This window comes from Camelus ferus, chromosome 1 (assembly GCF_009834535.1).
Source record: "Camelus ferus isolate YT-003-E chromosome 1, BCGSAC_Cfer_1.0, whole genome shotgun sequence".
Lineage (NCBI taxonomy): Eukaryota > Metazoa > Chordata > Mammalia > Artiodactyla > Camelidae > Camelus > Camelus ferus.
This window is the reverse complement of record NC_045696.1, coordinates 35,682,911-35,702,646: the sequence shown is the minus strand read 5'-3', so window position 1 is coordinate 35,702,646 and position 19,736 is coordinate 35,682,911. Positions and strand designations below refer to the sequence as shown.

Here is a 19,736-nt window from a genome sequence, read left to right as displayed (position 1 = left end):
CTTCTTCGTTATTAGATGGGTCACCATATTTAAAATATATAAAAATTCTCAAAAGACTCAGATTCAAAGTTCTCTTGAAAGATCACAAATTCACATTGAATCCTTGTAGCCTTGTTGCCGAGAAGTTGCTTCTGGAGGAATGAAGAGTGCTTTTATAGGTCACCACCCACATTCCAATTGCTTCCCTCATTTACGTACCCGGCCAGGCCCTTGAGGTTTTGGCATTTGCAAGCCTCCCAAGGAGAAAGTACAAAACTAAATTTGCTTCAATATTTTTATGTGTGGTATACATACATGTTTATGTTGAACCAGTCTGACTGATATCAGAGATATAAGAGCTGGATTCAGATGAATTATTTAAGAGACTCTTTCAGATAATCCAGCCAAGTAATGAGGGACCAAGAGAAATGGTGATAGAAGATAAAGAAAAGACTAGAAGTTAGCATTCCTAATGTGGAATCATGACTTAGTGATCTGAAATAAGAGAGAGGAAACAATAAAGGATGACACTGTAATTTCCAGGTCAATCAACTTGAGAGTCATTGTCTCAATTTAGGATGTTCAAGAAGCTGACACCAAGAAAGAATTAGACCTGCACAGTAGTTTTTGGTTGGACACGCCTGTGAACAATTGTGACAGAGAAAAGGAGGCATAGGCAGTTTACAGGTTGAGATACACCTCCGACACCTGTGAAAGGAAAGGGAAAAGGATGGGGGATTGGATAGGAGGCTCAGGGTGCAGGGCAGCCAGGATGACTGCAACAGGAGACCCAAGACTGCTTATTGAAGGAGTCTGTCATTGGGGAAGAAATGGCCTGGATCTACTTCTCCCATCTTGCTCCACGGCCTGGTGAAACTATGCTGGGGATTTTGAAAATACAGCAGCTTGAGTTTGTCAGCTAATTGCTCTCCTTCAAATAAATTCTCTCTGGAAAGGAGATCTGAACAGTGCCCTCCCATAGTGGACATAGGTCCATTAACAGAAGTATTGGATTCAAATAATGAGAGAAAAGAGTTAAAAATGTCTGTCTATAAAGCATAAGAAATAGGTAGATTTAGCCAGAGACTGATGTTTCCTGAATTGCCTTTTAGAAGTATTTGTGTCTTACGCATTATATACATAGTAACAAGGACTTGAGGCAGCGATTGCTATATGAGTTTCAAAAGCTCTTTCCTTTTCTATGTAAGCACACTACGTGCCCCAGGTCCTCTTGCAGTTTGTAGAGCCCTATGATTGAGCTCTAGTCAATGGAAAGAGAGAGGAAGTGATAAGTGCCACTCACAAGCAGGGCTCATAAAATCTACCACGGACAATCCCCTCTCACTTTACTGGTTGGAAACAAAGGATTCCAAAGCCTTTTACTCCATAAGATAGAATGTGGGATCTGAATCATTGCAAACAAGGCCACCTGGAAAACAAGTACTTTGGGTCATTCTGCATTTAAAATAGCATTTTAAAAATTACTTTTAAGCTGATGCCATTTGGAGATTTAACTATTACAGCAGCTAACATTGATCTAAAAAAGTGATTCAACATAAACATTTATGTATATCACACATAAAGATATATCGATCTCTACATAGTACCAGAGACATCTTTCTCCTTTGAATGTTTTTCTGAAGCTTCAGAATCACATCTTCAATACCTATGAACTTAGTAAGGTTTGGCTAGTATAAATTTAGCAAACTCATAATGTTAAACTAACTTCTCCTTAGTCCCTACTTCTAATAATACTTCCATCATTTCCACAAACACTCTGGACACTTTAGGGTTCCCTATGATTCTTACCTTTTGAACAACTTTCAGGTCAAATTGGTAAATTCTGATAATTCTCCTTTTTTATGTGTCTTTGTATGCATCCCATGCTCCACATTCTATTACCACCATCCTAGAGTAAGTGTGGCTTCATGCCTACAACACCAAAACATTTCTAACATCATCTTGTCTCCTTAACTTTCAGCTCCTCCCCAAATCATTTTTACAAATAGGCTTTGTCACTGTCCCCAGAGCATTTTGGGGATTACAGTAGCAATTATATTATGGGAAAAGCACAGAATAAGATGATTCCAGTTTGAAATATTTATTCTTCTATTTACTAGGGTGACCTTGGGAAGGTGACCTTGACATTCTGAGTCTTGATTTTCTCATCTAGTAAAAGTGGGTTAATCTATTTACAGGATTGTTGCAAAGATTTAATGAAGTAACTTGTAAATGGTGACAGTAAAACACCTGTCTCATGATATTGCTTAACATATATTTATGGAATGAATAAATATATTCTTCTTTATCTTCTCCCTTTATCTCCTGCTTGAAAGTTAATCTCTACTCCACTCAACATGATAACATGCTATTTCTCCTTGAAGGCAAGCTCAAAACTGATCTATTTTGTGACCTCATCTCTATGGAAATCTTGATCACTTATCTTGCCTTATATTGTGAGTTAGCTTTTTTAGTTTTCCTCTATAACCGCCGTCTTTAAGTAGGTTTCAGATGACTTGGGATCTACTTTATATAATGCATCAAGTATATCTTATAGTGTTATTGGCAGATTTGGTTGGTTGGTTGTTTTTAATTTTTGTTTCATTGGGCCCATTCAGAATTCCTTCCTTCCTTCTTTTCCCATAAATGATATTCTGACTTTCTTTTGGATAGAAACCACTCTGACACCTCTAGTTCTTATGGATCATCACTTCCACTTGACCCCACCTACCATCTCCAAGGGCAAGCACAGGACTAAGAACTGCCAACCTAAGCTATTCTTCCTCTTGTCCAAAGTGATCAGACCGAGCTTGTGAGCCAAGCAAGACCCCACGATTTCTACTAGAACAACCAAGGGACGGTAATTATCTCACAGGAATTACAATGTAGGGTCATATTAACTACAGGAAATTTTAAGATATACAGTCATCCCTTGGTATCCATGGGGAATTGGTTCTGGAATCTCCCGTGTATACCAAAACCCCAGGATGCTCAAGCCCCATAGTCAGTCCTCCACATCTGTGGTTCCTCATCTGTGGATTCAGCCAACTGCAGATCATGTAGTATTGTATGTGTTGATCAAAACAAATTTGTGAATGAGTAGAACCATGTAGTTCAAACCCATATTTTTCAAAGGTCAACTGTAGTCTGCAAATTAACCCAGTTGAGAGAAAAATAGGGTCAGTTAAGAAGGAAAAGAACCATGTGTGCCTGCTTTCTCAGCTAGGAAGATTATCTCCAGCCTTTCTTGTCACATGGGCTGAAAATTTTATTTTCTTTAAGCCATCTGTTTCTTGTCGCTTAGAATCAAGAGAACTACCTAATACAGTTGTGTTCTTTAACCATAAAGATGATATTTACTGTTTATTTTTCTAGCTTATTGATAATGAGATTTAGACAAAAATGTGGTTAACATAACATGAATCCTTCCTCACTAACGGAGAAAAAAGAAACAGAAGCACATTCTTCTTGACTTACATAAATTTCATTATTTTGCTATTTAAAAAAGCACATATTTTTTATAAATTTTAAAAAAGGTTCAAAGACCACTTCTGTATTCCAATCTGTAAAAAATATTTTCATTATGTTTATTATAAAAATATAAATGTTTCCACTACAAATCATTTTACATTAGTAAGAGGCCATCTACATTGTACAACATAAACTAAATGAGTACTGTTTTGAAAATACAAATTTAAAGCACATACATATTGCCAATCATATCACATTTATACATGGCTTATTTGATACTTAGTACAGCAAAAACTGGGCAAGTTTCCAGAAATAAATAATATATGTAAATCAAATTTAAGATACAAAACAGATAATATGGTACATAACATTGTATGGTTTCATGTTGATTGCAATTCAATGCAGTTCCTGTACAAAGAGATGGCCATGAGCATTCTAGTACCTCTACTCCACAGTTAGGAATCGTACACTGTTATGTTTACATATGTACAGGGTAAGGATTGTGTAAAGTAAGTCTATAAGAGGTCAGATAGAAAAATAGTGAAAAAGTGAAGAGCAATATACTGCGTATACAACCTCTACTTTTCAATGGAAACCACAGCCAAAATAAATGAAATAGATTCAACAATCCTCAACTTCAATAGTTCATGAAATGCACAGATTTTGTTGAATATGCAGAGAATAGTACCTAAGAAAGTAAATGCTAGTCTGGAAAAAAAAAAATGAGATTGAAGCCAGATTCAGATCTCAATCCAACATTCCACAACACAAAATGTTGATTTACAAAATGATTTTTAGCTGCTTCATATCAGGCTTAAATGAAATTTGTAATTAATTTCATAATCTCATGTATCTTTTTAAAAAGTTCATGCTCTTATATACCCAATAAAGGATTTCTAGTAGGATGATTTGACTATAAGGGACATTGAAGAAATTTAAGAAATAGTTTCATGTATGAAGGAAAACAACCTAAGCCTTATTACCCTAAATTTACAACAAATTAGCACTTGTGAATTTTGATCTGTGATTGTAAGCTGTATAAGTGTTGCATATTGCATAAGAAAATAAAGGTTGCAGCAGCATTTTATCCATTCTATTTTTGTGACATATGCATTTCTTATTCCAGTAACATGATCATATCAGCATTAGAAAGAATATAGATAGAGCTAAAATGTTGCTTCACAATATATTATGGCTAGATCTCCACCATCTACATATTTTAAATGTTAGCAAGTATGCTCATATTTGACTTTTATGGAATAGTCAAAGTTCCTGCGATGAGAGATCTCTCCAGACTTTGAGTCTTGCTGGATAACCAGCTATTTTGAAAATGATATGTTCAATCAATGTCAAGAAGTTCAATGCTTCTAAGATATACACCAAAATTACAATAGGTGCATTTCAGTGAGACGCTTGAGATAAGATAATAATACTTGTTATTGATGATGACAATGTCTAATTAATTTAACAAAACCCTGTGATACAGATGAGTAGTTTAGTTACCATCATTCCTTATAAACAGCTCAAAAAGTTTAAGCAAAGATATTAAATGGCATTTCAAAGCCAGTCAGCAAGTGATTTTTTGACTCAAGCATCAGCTTATAGGCTCTGTTGCCAATTAATGCAGCAATCTAAATAGGATCCCAATTCTTTCCAGTGTAGCTATTCTCTATTCAGGGGCTCTAATGTGGCTCTTTTACTAATGGAGGGAATTGATGGTCTCCTAAGCACGAGAGCAGGGCTGGTATGTCATTGAGAATCCACTACACACAAGCCAGTACATTACACTAAATTAGGAGCATACAGTTAACAATAAATGGAGAGACAAAAATGAATGCGATAATTCAGACTTTGAGAGGTTTGGTTAGTGTATGAACAAGGGAAGGGTTTGGCTTCTTTCTTTTCATATATAGATATAGATATATATAAGTGGATGGTTCCAAAAATCTGGAAAGAAACCCATCATTTTCTACGTTTAGTTTATCACATCTCCTACTGCTGACAATTTGAGAGAGCATTTGGCACTTGGCTGTCACAAATCTAAATTAAATCAAGGCATAAATAGAAAAAAATAAAAACAATTTGAAAGAAAATAAATACATACTTTTCATCAAAATTAAAACACTTTTTTACATGGTAATACTTAAGGAAGCTAACAATTAAAAATGTGTAGTACTTAAAACAACTACAAACTTCATTTCTATATGCTTTTTAACAAATAAAAGAGAATAATACAATGAAAATGTAGTAAATATGGCCAGATAGTTTGAGGTATGAATTCCTCTATTCTGTTTGCTTTTAAGGAAACAAAATACCAGTTACAGATTTCTTCTGTGTATAAAAATATCACAAGTCTTTTCTTTTGTGGCTCTTAGTAAACGGAGCCACCATGTTCATTACCTTATTTCACTTGTTTTGCTTTTATGACAGTCAGTTTATGATCAATGGCTCTATGCTAGTTCTTCATCAGTTCACGCTGAAGAATTTTGATTTAATCCAACAACTAATATAAAAAAGCAATTACAAAACAAAATACACCCACCCACTCATCCACTAAATGACAGGGGAAATCAAGAGGTTTTCAATTCCATTTTAAGGCATTTGTACTCTTATCTGAGTGTCTTATTGGGCTTGGAACTTCCACCAATACTTCCAGCGTCATCATCTGTCTGCAGAGTGATGCTACATCTTCCAGAGCCACCACTTCCTTCCAGAAATAGTACTTTACACTGGGACTGGACTATTCTTTGATTGGGTTTCTAAAGCTTTAATACTACTGATGATCTTCTTCTGTGGCCCAACCACAGTGACACCAACCTTTTTCATGTCACTATTAAAAAAAAAAAAAGGAGATTTCTGGTGAGAATCATGGCTTCCTGTATAGTATGTAAGTAGATTTTCAATTAGAAAACTTGTGCAATTATATATCCCAGTGCTTTAGACATAATTTTCTGAATTTTGCATCATTTACCTCTTATATCTCAACCATTCCACCTTTATCCTTGAGGAAGAATACAGATGATGTAGTGAGTTGAATAATGTCTCTCTCAAAGTTTCTGTCCATCTGGAACCTCACCACATGCCCTTATTTAGAAATAGGGTCTTTGCAGATGTAATTAAGGCAAGGGTCAAAATGAGGTCACACTAGATTAGGGTGGTCTCTAAATCCAATGAGACTACCTTTATAAGAGAAAGAGAAGGACACACAGTGACACATAAAAGAAGGCCAAGTAAAGATGTAGGCAGAGACTGGAGTTACATTTACATTTCCAGGGTCCATCTGAAGCTGGAAGAAGTTAAGAAGGATTTCTTCTTTTGGACTTTGGAGCAAGTGTGACATTGCTGATAACCTGATGTCCAACTTCTGGCTTCTAAACTGTGAGAAAGTACATTTCTGTTGTTCAAGCCAGTTCGTCTGTGGTAGTTTGTTATGGCAGCCCTAGGAAACTAATACAGACGGCCACACAATCTTTGTGGGGCACTGTCCCACTCCTCTAAATCTGGGCCAGCTTGGGGACTGCTTTGACCCCACAGAGCATGCTTGAAGTGACTCTGTATTAGCTTCTGCACTCGGGTCTTAAGAAACTAACATATTCCACTTCTTAACTCCTGAGACACCCTCTCTGGGCCCCAGAGCTGCCATGGAAGGGTATGACTACCCTGAGACTGGGGATACTGGAGAGGCCATCTGTAAGCACTCAGTCTCCAGTCCCAGCTCTGTGTAGTTGTCTGCACCAGGGCAGACAAGAATGAAATCGTCTGAAGCTCTCCAGACTAGACTGGACTCATAGGAGGTGAATACTTCAGTCAACACCAACTCTGGAGCAGAAGAATCACCCTCCTGAGCTCTGCCCAAATTCATGACTCACGACATTGTGATATAAAATAACATTGTTGTTGCTTTAGCCTTTTAGTTTGCAGGTCGTTTGTTGCACAGTCATAGACAAATGGAACAATTTCTTTAAAGTATAAAGTTTTTTCAAAGTAGAAAAAATGGCAAGGATATATCTCTAGGTATCAAAATTATTAAATTTAAAACAGTGAAAACTCAGAAACCATGTATTAAAATAAAGATTGTAAGAACATATGGAATTTCATTGGAGGAGGGGAAGACTTAGCTAAACATGTGCAAATGATTAATTAACTATTCTTGATTTAAGCAATTAGTTCATATAGTCACCACTTTCAGATCTTGACTAAAACATGTCCTTCTTAAGAGAGCTCCCTGACCCTCCTATTTCATATTGTAAAACTTTTCTGCACTCATACCTGCACTTCTTACTTTTTCTGCTCTTGTTTCAGTTTCTTCCAGAGCGTTTGTCACCACCCAGCTTATTGCCTTTCTTTCTGGTTTACTTTCTTTACTGTCTATCTTGCCCCACAAGAAGGTGAATTCCATCTGCACAGGGATTCTGGTCGGTTTCGTACTCTGCTTATCAATCACACCCTGAACAAGAGCTCTCATTCAGTAGGGGCTCAATATGTACTTACAAAAAAATGAATCGATAGCCCCAAATGTGATTATCTGGGGAAGCTGACAGAGGATTAAGCATCACTTGGCAAGGAGTGCTAGGCAAATTGAAAATGGCAAGAAGACAAAGCACACACGCCCAAATCACACAGATGGGGCTCCTTTATGTTGAGCATAAAGAAAGGAATGAAAAATTGGGAATTCAACTACATTGAAATGGATTAATTCATTTCTTAAGAAGTGAGTTCCCAAGCAATGAAGGTGTGCAAGAAGACAGCAGGTAACCATTTAAGAAGTAATTTACATGTTATTTACATATCAGCTGCATAAAATTAACCAAGGCTCAGCTGCATTCCTAGCACCTGAGATGGTAATTAAATCCTGATGACCTACCACCCTGCTGCCTGCCATTCAAGGGGCTGGTAAATTCTCTAGGGACAACGTATATATTTTTTTGCCTGAGGTCCTCTCTGGGCACTTCATCTACCTTGCTTCACCAGGAAAGCTAATGGGGAGGTAGGGTGACATACAAGCTTGTGCCCCTTTGTGTAACTGTGGATAATGAACCTTTTGTCTGTTTATGTTGATCCCTGCTTTTGAGAATGTCTGCTCTACAGGACTTTGATTCTTTTATAAACATACCATGTATCCATCTTTAAAAAGAACAACACACATTTCCCTACTTGTCCTCAAACTACAACAAAGTCAGGCTATGAATCCAGAGCCAGAAGACAGGGTGGCTATAAATACACGCCCACAAATCAACAGAGCCTCACTGGTTCTGCATTCTCTCATCTGTCTTCCATTCTATATCATATTTTTTTTATGACTTGCTGATTTTTTTTCTCTATCTCTTCCTGTCCCCTTTCTTTACAAGCTTAAAAAACAAAACAACAATCATGGAAAGCAAGAGGAAAAATGCTCCAAGGTAGTGTACTACTTTCCTGAGCTTGCTGGGAAATTTAAGTGTAATGAAAAGAGTGGTAACATGCTATGATGCTTGGCCCCATTTTCCCCTCTGGAACTACAGCACCAATACTCTGGTTGCTGGACAAAATCAGATGCTGCAAGTTCACAGATCAATTTGGGACAAATCTGAGGGCCGGCCCAGCTCTAGGACTCTTATTCCAATAGGTAGGACCAAGTCTTCTCTTTTAGTCCAGTGCCCACCTCATCACTTCTTTATGTCCCAAGGGCAGCTGAAGAAATCTCCTGCATAAAACTGTCTCAGATTCAGTGTCTGGGAACCCAATGTAAGCAAAGAGATACATAATTTTGTTTATATTGATTGCAAAGAATTATACTGGAAAAGGGAATTACAGTAAATATCCCTTTAGGGTATGCCTTAGCATGGGTCTTTATGTCCCTCTCTACCCCTGCCAAAATATCTTCTACCCACCACCCTGCCATGTCCAAAATCATTCTAAACATCCAGCTGCTCTAGTCTCAATAGCGCTCCCCAGATGCTTATCTCGTTATCACTACCCTGTTCAGAAGAGCAGTGGAAAAGTTCAAGACTAAAGAGCAGCTCAAGATTGAGACCAGAGGTTAATAAGCGATCTGGTACTTCAAAGGCAAAAGGACAGGTGATGACACTTTGAAAATGGCATCCAAGGGTGCAGGATAATGACATGCAGCCATTAATCTGCCTAATACTCATTCCACACACCTAATTCTGTCTCCAGTTTCTGCAGTCACTCATGCCCTTTCTCTTTCTCTCTTCCCTTCTCATGTTAACTTTCCAAAATCCATTTTAGATAATGAAATATTATGAAATATATTTTTCAATATGCTGACTGAATACAACTGCACATTTTCTAGATTTTATTGAAAATTAGATGACTTGAGTAGCTGGCATGTAAATGAAATCCCTAAACAATTGAAATAAGTTAATATTTATTTGAGTATGAAGCTCTATTGATTTTTCCCTGTGAGTGATATTATGGATAGAAAAACAAAAACAAAGACAAAAACAAAAACAAATGGAAAACCCTTTTATAGGTATCTCTGTCTTATTCTAGGAGACTCTCTAGAGTTATTCGGTCAAGGGACACAGAGAAAATAGGGGTTGAAAGGAATCAAATTTAAACAATAAGCCCAATAATAGCAGGAGTTATCTCCTGGGTGGCAGAATCACAAGGCTTTATTTTTTCTTTCTTGTATTTTGTTTTAAATTTTCTTTACTGCTTCTTTAATAAAGCATTATTTAAAAATAAAAAAATAAGCCCAAGATTGCAAAAGAAAGAGTGAAATATTGAGTTAAATATTGTATAGTATTTAAGGTGAGAATGTTGCCTCACTAGATTTCCACAGACTATTAGTGTACTAAATGTATTTTTAAATCTCATTTTTTGTAACATAAACTAGGGGCATGAGGTACACCACACTGCAGAGACCCAAAAAGTAAATAACACTTTTCAAGGAGTTTTAGGTCAATAAATGTTAATTTGATGTTGTGTCTGAATTGAGGAGAAGGGACAGAGGAAAGCACATTGTGGGGATTGAAATACAAAGATATCTGAGACCACCTGGCTCAGTGTGAAGGGCTAACCTGAAAGAGCTGCCTCTCTTAGGAAAAGTCAGCTTTCATCGTGAATGTACACTCACAGGTTGTTTAAATAATAATAACAATTAAGTGAAAATATTCTAGCCAGCCAAACAGAGCTTATGCTCTGACACTGATTTGTTGAGACGAATACATCCCTGCCTTGGAAGTATAGCAAATGCCGCCTCTTTACTTTTTTAAGCAAATAGCTTTCTAAACACATAAATAGATTATAATGTCTGACTATATTTAAACTGTGAGCTAGCAGTTAATCACATTAACAATGTTCTGCCTCATCCACTTCAAATAGCGTTCCATTATCTAAAAGCTCTGAGTGTTGAGGTTTTTATTGAGAATAAATATTTGCATAGCTTTGCCTTTGAAAATCTGGCAGTGGTGCAGAAATGGTCAACTTTGTGTTTGTTCTTTGCTATGCTTCTGTGCTCTAAAGCAGGTGTCTTGTATATCTTAACCCAAGCTGTTTACATTATTAAAATAAGAATTTATAACAATATTTAAATACATTAATATATCCTAGGACTGTGTCTGATCAAAATATACACAACAGAAACTCAAAGCATATTGTCGATTGGGTCAGAAGTCTATTCAAGAAATACTACATTCCACTTTAAACAAGGATACCAACACATGTTAAGTTGACTAGAATGAATTTATTTTCTAAGAACAAATTCTCCTCTTCTATACTAATACACCCTTTCTCTAGATCATTTTGTGACTACGTGTTTCTGATTGGAATGTTATACCACAAATGATAAACTTCTTACCTATTTGTTAGGTACATGTATTTCTTATTAACTATGTCACACACTACTTTTTTGACATCTAATCTGTAACTCTCCAAGGTGACTTTGTTTAAATGATTGACAGGATGACGATGAAAGTCCTTAAATATTCAACAAAAATTAAATATTCAAATATTGGATATAACTTAAAGAAACTTGAGGGCACTGAAGGGTTTATTTAACATTACAAAGATCAAAGATAGAAGAGTCTGACTCAAAGATGAATACAGTTTCCAAAAAGACGATGCAAGCTACAAAATTGTGGACAATTTTTGGTGTATCTGCCCAGCACAAAACCTCTTGGAGCAGTCCTTTATCTTTTCCTCAGGAAAGGACCCCTAGAGCCAAGTTTATGCTCTCTCACTCCACCTCCTTTGAACAGAAATGATTAGCTCGTGGCAAACAAACGTGCGTTTGGAGAAGCCAATCTATAAGCAGGGCTGAGGCCATCAGAATGTCTCTCCTGGGGAACTGGAACAAAGAAAGTTGGACCCTGGGCAGTTGAGTGGCATACCAAGGTTGTATGATCTCAGGTTGAGAAAGCCATTTTCAGCTATGGAAAAGGATTCCATCTCATTAGAAAGTAAATTCTTTCTCATTCACAGAGAGATGGAGACTGTGACTTCCAGGTTATCACTTCCTGTTCCTAATTTAGCATAGTTTGTGAATGAAGGTGAATTTCATGGATTATTCACTGGATTCATTTGATCCCTTATAAACGCCCCTCCTTAAGCCCATGGATTTCTCATATCAAAGAATTCCTATTACCGAAGGAGACCTATCATAACACAGGATCCTTGTCTAAGAAATATAGCATATTACACTTAATTATCATTAGCTTTTAACATGTGATGTCACAAATTAATATTAATATATATTAATTATGCATATTCTGTCTTTCCAAAATGACAAGAAGCCTTTTAAATCATGACTTAAATCTATTTATAACTTTATTTTCTAGCATGAGATCACACAATAATAGATGATGATAGAAGATGTTTATTTAGTAGCTGTGAAAACTACTTTTGGACTTCAGCATGTTTCCTTGTATACCAGATTATCCACTTATTTCTCAATTTGCCATTTCCATAGAGGTTAAGCTTTGTTAATAGCAGAAAATTGCAAATGCAGGGATATATAAATCATCATGATAAATTGGTTTATGTTTTAAATCAGGTGCTTGGATCTGTTAGGGTTGGGTATGGATATGTATCTGTTGGTCTTTTTGAAGGAGGTCATAGTTCAGTGAAGACACCTATTGTGGGGACCTAGCATGAGGAATAAAGACACATCAACACTCATCAATTTAGAAGGTGTCCTTGACAGAGACCCAGGAGCCAGTTCAGTGGTTACTGAAGAAAGTTAAGTACCTCAGAGATTCATCTAATATTTATAATACATTAATCCAAAACATGTATGTCCACCAGAAAGTTCATAATCATTCAGTCTTAAAAACATTTCCTTACTCTGTGGAAATCTTGGCTACGGTGTCACAAGAACTGTACTCTACGCCGGTGAAGATTTCCTTACACTGTGCCATCCGGACACCATTAAGCCAGTCACCTGTTGTGCGGAAGGTAGTAATGTCAACGTTGCTTTGGTCCAGAAGAAGGTTTGATGGCCTGCAAGAAAAGAAAATTCCAAAGGGAGAGAGATCAGGAGTTGGCAGAATTGCTGCGTGTCAAAATTTGACACCAACATCAGCAGGAACTTCCAGACTTCATGTGGCACTCCTGTTTATTTGTGAAATTTATCTGCCATGAAGGCTTCATCAGCTCAAGCTGGCAGCTTTGCAATCGTCTTGTCTCAGTGCTCCCCTTCTCCACCCACGACTGCTTTTTAAATTATTGAAACTCTGCCAGTGAAAAGCATAAATATATCCACACATAGCTTTATAATTTGTTTATGATTTGTTTAACCATTAGCAAAGATGGTGGTGATTTAGGATTCAGTTATAGTTGACATGACACACTGAACACTTTGCTGCCTGCTTTGGTGGATGGATTTGGTTTCCAATATTAAATCCTGCCTACTGGACGATCATCCGTAGACAATGTGCAGGTTGCTGTCTAAGGGACATTTTGAACAACCTGGACTAAACTTACAGCAGGGCATAAAGTCAGTACAGATTTACATAATGTCACAATGTCATTAAAAGTAAAAATTACAAAAGGAATCGAAAAAAGTAGATGAGTAACAATAAGTGGAAGTAATAAGTGAAATTCTCACATATGTGACAACACCAAATGGATTTTATTATACAGATACAGAGATAGATAGATAGATGGATAGATAGATAGATATAGATATGACTGTGATTTTTATCGCAGAATATGCATTAAGCATTTAGAGAACTTCTAGGATTGCTTTATATAATCACAGGTCTAACCTTAGATCTATGACCAACGACATAGATCTATGACTGCAGATCTATGACCAAGCTCTGGTCAATCAAAGGAACATAAAAGGAATCAAAAGGGATGTGAAAGAAATGGACAATATTTGCATCCCTGAAAAGCCAAAAGAAGCAGCCGATTGATAAACTGCCTTGGGTTGTTTTTGTCAGCTTTCAGTGACTTCTTTAATTGTCCTTGGACTCATAACACAGGGACCAGGTGGACACTTGACTGTCCTTTTCTTTATGCTCTCCTCTTAGGAAGGGAGTTTGTGTAAAAAGTAGTTATGAAGACCTTTGCTTTTAGATAAGTAATAATAATAATGATGATTATATTGAACATATATGAGAACTTACAGTGTGCCAGCAACTATACTGAGCATAGTACACAGATACCAAGGGCTTTAATCCTTAAGTTAGTTACGCATTGATGCTATGCCCCTATAATACATGTGAAAGCTGAAACCGAAGCTGAGTCACAAATCAGAGTTCTGTCCACATTTAAAAGGACTATTTAATTGGGAGATTTCCATTACTACTGATGATATTTCTTCAACCCATTCCCTAATATGCAAGAGACATGCCTAAATGTGAGGTTAAGATTCTTAAACCTGAACAACTGTGTATCATGCCCTAGACCTGCATGCTGTCGCTAGGGAGACATGGAAGGAATGTATATTCATCTGGATTTTTATGTGGACAATTCAATTTATTTGATACAAATAAAATTTTAATTAATTAAAATAAGTTTGATTATTTGATAAAAATGAACTTTTAACACAATTTTAATGCTGAATTTAAGAGAACGTTGAGAACATGGCAGTTTGGTTCTGTTATATTTGCATACCCTGTGTTAAATGCAGATCAATAGCTAGTCTCCTCCTGGTTGGTGAAGGGGGGACAGTGGAAAGTACAGGACTTTTCAACCTTCCTTCCATTAGACTAAGCTACCTCAATCCTCTCTACTCCATGTGCTTGAATTATAAATTAAAAAAATTAAAATTAAGGAGCTTATAATTTATATTTATGTGCTATGGTTTAGTTTTAACTAACTCTTACAGGTGATCTAAGAGAAAGAAAGAAATAGAAATTAGGCATTATTTTACAAAGCATTAATTTTCCTTTGAGGAATATCTAGAACACTTCAAAATACAAACATAATAATTTAGAAGTTATTCTCTTCTGGAACATATATAGAAAAATTTTTCTATGATTCTCTAAGTAGCTCATCTGAAAAAAAAAACAGTTTAAAAAAATAATTGAAAATTCTTTGTTTGTGTTTGTTTTTTTCCTATGAACTTGAGGAATTACAGATATAGACACACAACGCAGGTTCCAAAATGTACATGATATTCTTGGGTTATTTTGAATGACCATTGTGAGTGAAATAGCCTTTGTCACTGGTCAACATTAGATATGACATTGGACCCATTTCATAAGACATTGACTCAGCAAACAAAATGGATAGGAATAGCATTAAATCAGGTGTGAGAAAATTTTATAAGGAAAATGACGTGAGACCTAGAAAGGAGACAATTAAATATTAGACTATCCACAGGCGTGCATGCACACACACAGGCAAACTTACACCCCACAGCCTGGATTTCGACAGTAGCCACAGTATAGAATCTAATGTTGCCTCTTGTCGACTCTTGGTCCCATGAATAGCAATACTTTTATACTTACAGGTTTGTGGGTATGAAGACTCAAACCCCAGGATATTTATGCAGAGTATTTATGAAGTGTGCCTAATAGCAAAATGCAGAATTTTTCCCTCTCAACTCAGAATCGTTTGTATTTTTAAGCTCAATGCAATAGCCAGACTCAACAAGAGTTTAGAGAAAATTAGTATAAACAAATTGAAATAAGACAGGACGTGCGGATTAGGGATTAGAGTGACCCCAACCGAGTTTTTCTGTTTATTACTTGGATCAAAGTATAAGGAAGACAAAGAATGACCTAATTTTAATGCCAGTGACCTCAGAATAACCAGCCCTGCAAAGTATCATTTTTCCACTTCCAGGATTTCTCTGGGGAATTCAAATAAAAATTGGTTCCTTTCCTCCTCCGAGAGGACATCTGGAGAGTTTATCAATGGATAGGAATTTGTCTCTCACTGTGAAGAGCCTGTGATGTCTCTTCATGCGCACCAGGGGAATGTGGGCTTTTTGAGCAGCTGCAGGCATTGGCGTTTTTTTAGACCCAGCCCCAGACATTGGGTCTGAAGGGGAAATTTATAGGCTGGGTGATGTGCACCGTGAGCTCACACTTTTACTAGACAAATTAGATGGGTTTCAATCCGTGCAGCTGTAAACGATGTCCTGCAGAGTTCCACCTGATCTTTTACAGCTTTTCATAAATCAGTACCTACTGGCCGCAGACTGCAGTCATTAAAAAGAAATCATGGAAATTACATGTTTGCTCAAGGGAAGCAAAAAATAACTTTCCTCCCTTTCTTTCCCCCTCCTTGTATTGAGGCTTGTGAATTATTCTTTTGTGGATTTCCATACGGTTGCATTAAAGAGGTACACATATATTTTCTTCCCATCAACTTCTATTTTATCTGTAAATGCTCATACCAATTAGCACCAGATACTGGGGAACAAATGTTAATAAATAACTGCTAGTCCCAAGAATATCTTCTCATAATAATCTTATTTCAATATTGCATTAGAATTCTAAATCACTAAAATTGAATGTTGTTTTATTTATAACATAAAAAGACTCCTTTGTGTTTACAAAGGGCTTTATTTTTTATGCATTAAAGTAATGATTAATATACATTTCTTTAATGAATAAGTAGATGCCTTCTGAGTCTAGAAGTAAATATTAATAATATCAGTGATTTATTCTATTACCCTGTAATTACCTGTTTCTTGTCTGTTGTGAGTAGTTTCAGGGACCATATTAACTTTTAAGAGTAATTTCTCAAAGGCAAAATATTAAGTGTATGTACCTTGAGTAATGCCTGAAAATATTTTTTCAACACCTTTTATAATTTATTGTTAATATTTTTGTTTCAAATGGTGTCAATATATTTCAAGGAGAAAATATTGTATTTGACAATTCTTTAAATGAGAATATATGATAATCTTAATCTTTTTATCTTTAACATTAGAAATTCTAGATAAAATTAAATGAGTTTAACTTGTCATCAACAACTAAAAATAATTTTGACTATATACAGTTCCCAACAGGAGACTAGTATATAAATGACACATTAAGGAGGAGTAAAGTCATTGTGTTTATTTTAATTGTCCTGAGGCCTTAAGGACAAAAATCTTAGCAGTTATAGATATCACATCTGGTTTAATTTCTCCCAGTGGTGAAATTACTGCTTTGATTTTTAAGATTAAAAAAAAAAAATCACCTGGGTATTTGGAATATTTGCTTCCCTCTAGAAGGTTCTGTACCATATTTGTTCAGTGAGAAAGTCACCTTGTCAGTTTCAGAAGTGGAGGTCAAAGTCATTTTGAGGAACAGATTTTTTTGGTCATTAGATTTCTCTTAAAGGATATAGTATTTGTCGAAACAGCAGTTATTCTTAAAAAGAATTATATTTTGTTCTCTTAGAGATCAAAAGAGTTTTATTAATGCTAATTCAGTGCCATTAACAGGGGAAAATTGTAAGTACTACTTATTTTTATTCCTATTTACCTTGCAATGTAATAAAGACAAATCCTTACAAAGTTAGCAATCAGTGCAATGGTACAGTATATTTAAAATCATTTCAATTATATTAACTAACTATAACTGGGTCTTCAGAATCTTATTCTAAATATTTAAAATACATTGTTTGTCTTTATACCATTCAATTTGGTTACCTTCACTTTAGAAACTCATTCTAAATATATAGAATGTATTATTTAATTCTTTATGCCCCAAATTAATATTCTTCAAATTTACAATAATAGTATTGAGGAATCCAATGACCTGGAGTGTGAAAATTTTGTGAATTTGAAGAACAAGTCATTTCTCTATTTCATTTTATAGATATAAATATCCAAAAATAAAAAGGCACTTTACTGCCTAAATAGCAATGAATTAATTCATCTGTTATTTTTATCTATTTTTAGTCTTTTAAAATTTTTAAAATTAAAAAAATTTTAATTTAGTTACATTCAGGAAAGTTATTGAATCAGTTTACTTAAAACCAGGAGCTATATTTTATACATAATGTAAGACTAATTATCTTTTATATTAGTATTACATGAAAGATAAACAATATATAAGTATTATATAAGTATATATAATGTAAAACAAATCTTTAAAATAGTTTCTTTTAAAATATGAATTTTGCATAATTTTTATCTGTATAACAAAAATGTGTTGTGAAGTAAGAGAAAATTTTATCATTACTATTTCCTATTTATTTTTATAGCAGCATTTTCTATCAAGAACTTCTCTGAGAAAGATTTCTCCAGTTCTTAAAAAGAGGAAGGGAGCTTTATTTTTACCCTTTTATGCATGTACATTATGACTATACTTTTCTTTCTTTTTTTTTAACTTCTCAAAAGCATTATTTTCCACATTGCTTTTTCCTTTTCATCATCAAATTATAACTAAATCTCTTAAAATTCCGTATCTCATTTATCACTCTAAAAGAGTCAAAATAGTTCACTAAAGAACCCAATGTCCTTCTCATTGCTTTACGGAATGACCTTTTTCCTCAGTTGTCTTTTTTTCCCTCACTCTTCCGCAACTTTTGATAAAACAGTTCATTCTAAGCACTTTCAGAAAATTGCTTGAGCTGTGGTTTCTGTAATGGTCCAAGTCTCATTCTTAACTCTGGTTATTCCTGCTCCTACCTACCATGTCACATTCTTCTGCTCTGTAATTGGTACTGTTCCCCGAAGCTCTAAACAGAGAGCATTCTCTTTCTCTCTGGGTGGAGGTCTATGCGGTAGGGTTAATGTTCTGAGATAATAACTAATGTTTCATACGTTTTTCCTTCTAGGATTGCCATCCACTGGCATTGATTGGCTCTGTAGACCCCTTATGAGGAGCCTGAAATCTCCGTAATTACCACCACATTCTGTTACACACTATGGAAGCATTCACTCATTTCAATCAGCTTCTCGGCTCTGGTAGAGTTTTGAGGTCATGACTTCTGCACTAAGTGACTGAGGTATTTCAGGACTTCAGAAACACCCCCAGCTGCAGGGCAGCACCGAAGCAGCAAGAAGCTGGGAAGTTCAATCTGGAAGATTGGGAGGGGGAGGTCTCAGTGTCAACCTATGTGGACAAACACCCTCCGCCACTCACAGGTTAAAGTCTCCTGGTAATCCATGGGATAGGACAGCTTTAACCAGAAATTACATTCTTATTAGAAGAATAGGGATGGATATATTTGCAATCAGCATGACTAGATTGAGGTTTGTACCTGCTAAACATGATATTAACTGTGTTTTTTAAAATGTTCTTTCCAGAGAGAAAGCTCTAAATTGGATCCCTAGATTTAATCTCTCCGCCAGCTTGAGATGTAAATTTCCAGCTTCTTGTGGGACTCAGTCTTGCGTGCAAGATGCTCATCTGCCCAGCAGAGCTGTTCTTCCCTCCGCCATTCCTCCCCCGGCAGTGAGAGCACTGTTCTCAGGGTGATCCTCGTTCACCAGGGAGTGCTCTCTGGTGCTGTCACTCTGCACATCTCCTTAATCACTGTGCCCTATAACACTCATGTCACTAAAATCTTCTGAATTCACACCTTTTCTTTTCATTTTCTCTACTCTACACTAGCACAAGTCCTTTCCAAGACGACTGAAGTCACCTCCTTACTCCTTAACATGACCGTCTTTACCTGCCACTTTTCTAGGGAGAGCTGCCAGAGAACCGTTTCACAGATACATCATCTAAGTATTTTCAGTGGCTCCTCTTTTCCTCGTGAACAAAAGCCCAACTTTCTAGAGATGACATTAAGTCTTCTGTGATCTGGTGAAATCATCTCTCAGGCTCTTTCCTCATAATTTCCTTTCTTATCCTATATTACAGCAGAATTGTCTTATGCAATGTAAATGAAATATCCTAAGTTTTTGTGTCTTAATTTTTTGGACAATGTCCCCCTAGCCTGGTACA

The 19,736-nt window shown here is 35.9% G+C and overlaps 1 protein-coding gene across 3 annotated transcripts in view; it reads right to left on the bottom strand.

Annotated features, from left to right (window-relative positions):
- Positions 1 to 3,535: 3,535 nt before the first annotated feature.
- The window catches only part of EPHA3 (EPH receptor A3), a 329,741-nt gene continuing 313,540 nt past the window's right edge, over positions 3,536 to 19,736 (bottom strand). For 2 of the 3 annotated variants that reach the window (XM_032477643.1, XM_032477654.1), the window contains exons 16-17: positions 12,736 to 12,891; positions 3,536 to 6,280 (exon numbers count right to left, since the gene is read on the bottom strand). In XM_032477643.1, the coding sequence (XP_032333534.1) occupies positions 6,175 to 6,280; positions 12,736 to 12,891 (262 nt within the window). In that variant the 3' untranslated portion in view covers positions 3,536 to 6,174. Of the gene's footprint in view, positions 6,281 to 12,731; positions 12,892 to 19,736 lie in introns of those variants that run through there. The other variant, XM_032477661.1, reaches the window with a different exon arrangement.